Raw genomic sequence first — 8,207 nt, forward strand, 5'->3', positions numbered from 1 at the left:
ATATTCGTTGACATCATTTTTGTACATACGCTCAGAAGACCTAGTTTGAGCATGTATAGTTCATAATCGTGACATTACTTGTAGAATCTTGGTATTAACATTAATATTGTCGTTACGTTTAAAATCTATAAGTAAAAACTCTGCAGCAAATAGCTATATGTATGCAGTAGTTTGGCGCGACATTGCTTGCTGATGCATGCATGTGTTAGTTACATACATCATGTCCTACTCCTGTATTTGATGCAGAATGAGGGGATGAGACTAGCAGAACGAACGATAATATTTTGAAAGGGAATATAAACGTGTCTCACAAAAGTTTAACGCAAATGGAAGACAACGAGAATGTCGAAAGCGTTGAAAATCCAGAAGTTGTAGAATCAGACAATGCGGCCAAGACAAAAGCTCGAAAAAAAGGAATTGTGTATTTATCTAGCATACCGAAGTATATGAATATTACGAAAATTCGAGAATTGTTTTCGGTTTATGGTAAAGTTGGAAGAGTATATTTACAATTAGCAGAAAACGGTTAGTAATTTTCGTAACGACTAAAATTTGTTAAGAGGAATTTGATACTACCGGAAACATAACCCTCATTTTACGTATTTATTAGATGTTTAACTTCTAGTATGTACTTTCAGTTGTAATAGAGTAAAAAAATATTAGAAATATTATTGTGTTTACTTCTATTTATAATAACAGTCGTTTGTCGATATTCGTATATGTATTTCTTTCTAATTCTAGTGTCAGAACAAGATGGTAAGATAAAGAAACATAGGAAAGTGTGTGCAAAAACCTTCACCGAAGGTTGGGTTGAGTTTGAAAGTAAAAAGGTAGCAAAGCAGGTTGCACTGCTATTGAATAATAAACAAATTTCAACTAGGAAAAAGAGTAAATTCTATGACATTATTTGGAACATAAAGTATCTGCCAAGGTAAAGAATTTAACCCAGTTGTTGCTATAAATGTCCTTTTAAAAGTGATTTTAAACAATTTTTTTCATAACTCGCATAGCTTAGTGCATTTTACTACTATCCTCTTAACAGAACACCATGTATTCCAAGAACTATCGTTCAGAATTTATTTAAAACTTGATTCCTGGGTATTTCACCATAAAATCAACTTAATTTCATGAAAAAAATATACAAGGCAATAAGTTCAATGATGTCTAGGTTAAACAGAGTTTTACATCTTCTATACAATTTATCAGAGCAAAGCATTTGAGTATACCTTCCCTATTAGGTTCAAATGGATTCATTTAAGTGAACGTTTGGCTTATGAACGAGCAGTGCGGAAGCAAAGGCTACGAACAGAGATTGCACAGGCTAAACGCGAAGCCAATGTCTTCTCTCATAATGTTGATAGAAGTAGGAAGCTACGTCGCATGCAGCAGCAGGATGAAACTAGCATATTTGTACCACCCGTGATAAAACAAAGAGACACAGACGCTGAAATAAGAAGTAGAAAAGAGAATGATCTTGCCACGGATAGGACAGGTTTTCTGAAATCATTGTTCGGGTAATGATCATGAAACAGATGAACAGAATACTTTTATATAAATGGCAAACATGTTTCTTTTTCCCTTTTTTTGTCTTTTTCTATAGCACAAAATAAAGTATATTGTATTTTTAGATGATTGTTATTAACACCTATTCCTTCATGGTTCAAGGAAAAAACGAAAGATGAGTTTATGAAATTTTTACTTAACATCTTAGGATCTAAAAGTGAAGAGGTAGTGTTTATTTTATACATTTACATTACAAGTAAAGAATTAAAGTTCGATCCTAGGGAGTGATTAAATTGTACCGGGCGGCGCGGCGATTCGTAAGTACGGTCAATGGTTCCTTCAAAACGTTAATTGGTATTAGCATGCAGGAAACAGTATTGCAAACAATTACTCCCAGAAGCATTCGATGACTTAGGCACAACTGCGTTCCCAAGGGTGACTCTGCTCTTCGACTAAAATGTAAATCCTATGGAAAGTATCAGCTACCTTGTTAAACAAAAATTTTCTTTATTTTCTATTAGAGACAAATAATCTTTGTTGTACCTGCACAATATAAACGTAGGAAGACCCAAGAATCGTGGAAAACATTAATTTGTTCGTGTACGTTACACGTAGTATACACGGTATTGGATATTCGATTCGCAAAAGAGACATGTGTTTGCATGAGTCAAGCGTCGAGTGGAATCCCGTTGACTCGGCTAGTATTTTTCTTCCTAATTTGTTGTTGTTGACAATAGGGGCTCATTAGACTCGATTGAAACGAGTCCAAAAGACGAGCGAAGAAATAGTGACTGGGCAGCAAGGGGATGATAGAGCGACCGAGAAAGACGGTTGGTCGCGTCATTCGTACGACATTCAATGCTGACGAAACGTCGATTCCACCCTCGGCGATCAATTGGCCCAATTTAGACCTAGTTATTTTTCCGTCGATGAAAGAAGGTCAGTGCTGTCCCTTGCAACGGATGGCGTCTCGGAGTCGCCTCGCACGCGTCGATCTTGCTATATTCTTAATTCTTATTGTCACTATCGTTAACCAACCGGAATAAGCTCCAGCAGTGTAGATGCGTTACAAAAGAGGACTAGAAGGTTCTACGCAATGCGAATGGTTAACTGTTAATTGGTTAATAACAAAAAAAATGGTCGTGACGATAGGAATGGCGATTCATTTTTTTCCAATGTGTTTTCCTAATATTTCAATAACATGCCAGACGCCCGAACTTTTTTTGCCTGTGCTACGATTCTTTTCGTGTCATGGAATCATGTTAGCTATACATACAATCGAATTTGAGGAAAATGAACACAGGACGAAAAACAACGAGAATGAAATCATAGTCGCGTCTCACCCTTCCCTGTAGGACCATCCGCCAATTTGATCGCTTCCAATAATTTTCTTCTTGTTGTCACTAGACAATTTCAATTTCAATTCCAGTTTCGGATCACCAAACTCTTTAGTCGATATTCGCATTTCACGTAATGTCAAAAGTACAGACAATATACGTATAATATTCATATTACAATATCAATATAATATCGAGATGCATATGTATTACGATGAAAGAGAAACTTTCGATTTTCGATGCATTTATATTTCAATATGCATACATACATATTTATCAGATATGTCTGACGCGATATCTTGCTTCGTAACCAAATTCTGCACGCAAACTTTAAACAGATCTCACATACATACGTGCATACAACGAAATTTGTTCTTATTCAGAATAGTATAAGCAAGAATTTGAATAAAATTTTCATTTTCGTTGGAATTTTGTTTCCAAAAGTTTTATACAAGGTATGCTTCATTGGTTAATGGAAGTAATCATTTTTCTAGACGACCTTCTTCCCATAAAGTGTCTATCACCGTGCGTTTTAATACGCACACTGCTAACGATTGGATGCATTCGACGGTACAATATCTACCCGCGTATCTTGCGAATTGCCATCCTATGGCTGTATTGCCTCAATATTTCTCGCACCCTTGACTCCCGCCAATTTTAACGAAATACGACGGCACGTGTACTCGAGATTTTATCCGCCGTTGTGTTCCACGTGTACCTTAAAATTGTCGTTGATCAACCACCTTTCTTCTCTATTCGACGCCCACATTTGGATCTTGAAACGTGGGACACGCGTCACTGTGTGTCCGTGCACAATCTTCACGTTTATCACGACGAAACGAATGGGACGATACAAAATTGTAAAGTTGGAAACGAAAAGATTAAAAGGAAAGTAATAATTCAAAAGCACTAGTATATAGAAGGAAAGAAATGGGGGGTGGGAAGATAAAGATAGAAGGGGGAGGGACGGAGAAAGATATAAGAAAAAGGACAAGAAGACGGTGACGACGGACAAGACGTCAGCCAGTCGTTATCCGCACAGAAGAAGATTGCAGGCTCTATTTCTGTGTGTTTGCAATTAGGTGGGAAGTTGATCACACCAACTGAGGAAGGCGGCTCGAGGCAGAGAAAACGGGGCGGTGGGCAAGAGGGGGGGGGGGATAACACGGCGATTTCTCTGAGGAACACGAAGGGGTAGCGCAGAAAGGGGTTCTTCCTGAAAGAAAATGACGCGCGCACGGAACACCCGCCGAGAGGTGTATATTAGACGCCGAACGCCCCGACGCTCCGATCAGAAGGATTCTGTTCGTGGTACCGTTGCTGCCATAGAAGGGAGAGACTATCAAGGTACGCCTGCCAAGATACGCAATTAGAAGATTCTTCGTACATTTCGTAATTTCGATTAGCAGAATGCTTTTTATTTTGGAAAAGATTCTTCACCGTAGATTCATCACCGTTGTCCGTCGTCATCATCGTCATCATCGTCGTCGTCACAGTCGCCGTCGTAGTCGTTGAGGTCCGAATTCGTCCTCGGTGTTCAGTGTCGAGTGTCGAGTGTCGAGTGTCGCGTGTCGTGTGTCTGAGTGTCGAGTGTCGCGTGCCGTGACTAGGGAATAGTGCGAGGATACCGAATGAAGCAAAGCGGGAAGCATGCGTGGATTTTTTTTTGTCAATTTTTTACTTTCGCGTATGTCGTTTACTTCCGTGAACAAATTTTTTCATCCCACTTGTCGACTTAAATTTTTGGCTCAGTAGATAACTGGTCTGACAGATTTTAGTTCACCAGAGAGAAATGGTGAAGGTCGAGGACCGCCAAAAAATATATACTCATATGTATATGTATTTATAGGAATTCTAGTCATACGATGGAGAATGATCCCGTAATAATGCACCCGTTCCCTTTGGAAAGGTCTTTACCTTTAACCTTTTATTATCATTTCGAGTTAACGTTATATACTTAGAAGGATTCAAGAAGACAAAGTCATACCTACAATTTTCTCGTTGGATAAAAAATATGTTGTTTTAGATGGAGTTGTTTCTGAACAGAAATTGTCGTATGAATACATCCTTGCAACGTTTTATTAGCCGCATCTCATTTTTCTGAATTAGAAAATTCTTTCCCGGCTAGAACTAATTCTGTTCGAGTATTTATACTCCATATCCAACGATTTTATTCGTTACGATAACGAAGTAGTTTCAAGCGTTTCTCTGTATCGCTCGATCGAATATGTTTCTGGTGTCAAACTATACCGACTGTGTTTCATTCAGTTTTTTACTCTTATCGACAATTTTTATCGATTGGGTTTACACAAAGCACGAGGATGCGGAATACTCTCGATCTTGACCCAGTGACGAAGGTCAACGTTAACAATGCCAATCACGAGGGCTGCACGTAATTCTATCGAGAGTTAAGCGGATAGAGGGGGTCGAAAGACTTACACACATAAAGAAAAAGTAACAAGAGATTTATCTAATGATCTATCAAAATAAATTAACGGCGAAGACCTCGCGAAAATGTGCCTTAAAATTTAATAGAAGAGGAGACCACGTTGTCTGAGAGAAACGAACGAACGTATATACATACATGTATATGTAGGTACTGTTATTTATCCTAAAACCGTATATGTACTATACCACAAGCTCTGGAACTATTAGAGATTTTTGTATTCACCTGAAAATATTAACAGAATGCAATACTAAATGAACACGTATTAGTGAATGAACATTATAAATACAAATAAATTAAGTTAGTAAAATAAGCAAATCATTATATATTAATTTTTTCAATACCTTGTTCCATATTCAAATAAGTTTCGCGCCATTGGTTAGAAATGTTCATATACTTGATATTATTCAGTCCCTTGTAAAATTTATATTTTTTCTTTTTTATTTACTTAATTACATTTTTCCAATTGTTCAAATTCAAATCTATACGTTATAAAAAGATATACATAGATATTTAAAAAAATCTAATTGCTGCGTTTACCCTAGGCGCACCTGTCTTGTACTAATAAGCTTGTTTTTTTTTAAATTTTCATCAACCACGTTTCTATATGTTCATACATATACATATATGTAATCGTTGACGGTGAAATGACGTTCGATTTAAGGTCACCGAAAATTTGAGGGAAGACTACTTCCACGGTCCTCGATAAAATGGCCGAATAATTTTAGTGGACACAGTCTGTTAAGAATCACGTAGTTTGTTCGATAATCAAGACCGGTACCAAAAACAGAAAAAAATTCGATATGCATAAAGTGGCAATGTTCACGCATTCATGCCCGCGATAATCATGAGCGAAGGAAACAAGCAACTGACCGAACACCCGATTCAGAGAGCTATTCTGGGAATTTACTACGGAACTCGAAGGCGAGCTACTTTCCGCTTTCAGAGAAGTTGCCGAGTTATTTATAGCATTCTACCACGATACGTTTGTCAGAAAAGGACATTTTCTCTTTCTTCCGTTTCTCTTCTCTCTTAATAAATCTCCTTTCTCGTATCCTTTGCTTCCACTTTCTCCCCCCTCCAGCCCCCCTCAAACCCCCACCTCGCATCCACACCCACACCTGACCCCCTCCTCCACTTCATGTATCTTAAAATCTTCGTCGTTAAATGACAATTTGATCTTCGATGTGTTATTTGACCGACAGGTATCGTTTGGAAGACACGGTGTACCGGCTGGTCTCTGTCAAATGGATGTGCGCGAAAGAACCGTTGCTAGAACCGATAATTAACTGTATAGTAGCGAACGTAATGGGGAGGTGAAAGTTAACCAAAGGTTGCTCGATTCCTGTACAGGTTGTACACCCGCGAGCAAACTCGGCTTCCGCTAGGGGAAAAAGCAGTGTAGGAGAAGGGCCTTCTATCACTTGGTCTTGGGAATTATTGAAACTTATGTCAAATTAACATTCGATTTAACATTTATTTCCGTATTTGAAATAACATTTACCAAGTGGTAGGAGGCCCTTACTTTTACATCACTTTTTACCCTAGTGGAAGCCGAGTTTGCTCGTGAGGGTACATAGTATCTACCTATGGAAGCTCTTGCGAGTTGATGAAAATTTCGGATGGATATCCTCGAATGGTTGAATATACACGAATATATAAACATGCAGCATCCTTTTCGTTGTTCACATACTTAACGTGGATACGATTTAACGCACGAGAACACCGCGCGTGCGGAGCTACGTCGGAAAGGGTGACGAGGGAGGGTGGGAGAGAAGTAGGTATCGAGTAGGGGGGAGGGTGTAGCAATGAACGGTTGCGCGCAAGAGGAACCTAGGCTGATCGTAGTCGTTTCGAGTGGCCGCTTGACTCGTACAGGAGGGTCTTTTAACCGTCCATTCGCGTTAAGTGGCAGTCGCACCCACAGAGGGGCTCGACCGTAACAGAAAAGGATGACGAAACGTGTGCGTGCTTTGCAGATGATTGTCTACTCTGTTATCGATGCCTTGCCATTTGTGTTGAAACTGATGAACTGGTGTCGCGTGTTTCCCGTATGTTCCGCTAATTTCTCCTTGCCTTGTATTTTCTCTTGTTTATCATTGCTAAACCGCGATTTCGTATCTTTCCTTCGTAACTTGTAAACTTTGATTCGAACATGGTACCGCCGATCTAACGAGGTTAGAAGCATTAAAATTGTTTATTGCAATCAGTCCCGTTTCCTTTGGCTTCCCTTTTACGATCGACAAACAAGAGTCGTACAATTGTCGCGGTGCACGAGGTATAAACTACAAGTGTACGGTAATGCAATCAAGAACAGTCAACATAGGCAGAAGCTAAAAGGAGCTATGAAACAAGGGGGAATCTGTGCATGCGCGCGTGTTTGTACCGACGCGACGTGTTTGTTTTGTGCAATGTAGAACATTCGAAAAAAAGTTGTAAGATTATTACAGTCACACAGCTACAGAGAAGAAGGATTAAAAGAAAAAGTTTAGGAGAAGAAAGAGAAGGAATTAAGGATGGGTAGAAGATTGTACGTTTGACAACAGTAAAATAAATTGATAAATCCGCGAAGGTCGAAATAAAGGCACAAGCAACAAAGGGAGGTTAAGAGAGAAAAAAAAGAGAAAAGAAGAATGTACACACAGCGATTTGCAATCGAATACAGTGAAATATGCATCGGACGAACCGGATAGAAATTTGTGTGTAAATAGTTTAAAGTTCGAGAAACTTAACGATTCTGCTGGTAGGAGGAGACTCGACCAACTGATGTTCGGCTCGAACGCGTGAGAAAATTAGTTGGAGTGTATGCAGTGACTGGCACGGATACAGACATTAAACCTATCAGCTCTGTTCTCTGTTTACAGACAGCGATCGTATCAAAGTTTTCCGTTATGCAACTAAAGTGGCTGTAAAATTCCGAA

At 39.0% G+C, this 8,207-nt stretch overlaps 1 protein-coding gene across 1 annotated transcript; it reads left to right on the forward strand.

The window, feature by feature from the left end:
• Positions 1 to 188: 188 nt before the first annotated feature.
• On the forward strand, positions 189 to 1,693 carry LOC107193555 (activator of basal transcription 1-like). The gene is made up of 4 exons (XM_015583024.1): positions 189 to 525; positions 742 to 931; positions 1,239 to 1,514; positions 1,629 to 1,693. The coding sequence occupies exons 1-4, from the start codon at positions 327 to 329 to the stop codon at positions 1,630 to 1,632; spliced, it is 669 nt and encodes a 222-aa protein (XP_015438510.1). The 5' UTR covers positions 189 to 326; the 3' UTR covers positions 1,633 to 1,693.
• The last annotated feature ends 6,514 nt before the right edge of the window (positions 1,694 to 8,207 follow it).

The sequence above is a fragment of the Dufourea novaeangliae genome, unplaced genomic scaffold, assembly GCF_001272555.1.
Source record: "Dufourea novaeangliae isolate 0120121106 unplaced genomic scaffold, ASM127255v1 scaffold6, whole genome shotgun sequence".
Classification (NCBI taxonomy): Eukaryota; Metazoa; Arthropoda; class Insecta; order Hymenoptera; family Halictidae; genus Dufourea; species Dufourea novaeangliae.

What these genes read in the sequence shown, in the direction of transcription:
- LOC107193555 (XM_015583024.1), top strand. Translation starts at nt 327, where the DNA reads ATGGAAGACAACGAGAATGTCGAAAGCGTTGAAAATCCAGAAGTTGTA. An exon ending in TTTACAATTAGCAGAAAACG is followed by an intron (nt 526 to 741) that starts GTTAGTAATTTT and finishes TTCTAATTCTAG; the next exon opens with TGTCAGAACAAGATGGTAAG. An exon ending in AACATAAAGTATCTGCCAAG is followed by an intron (nt 932 to 1,238) that starts GTAAAGAATTTA and finishes CTTCCCTATTAG; the next exon opens with GTTCAAATGGATTCATTTAA.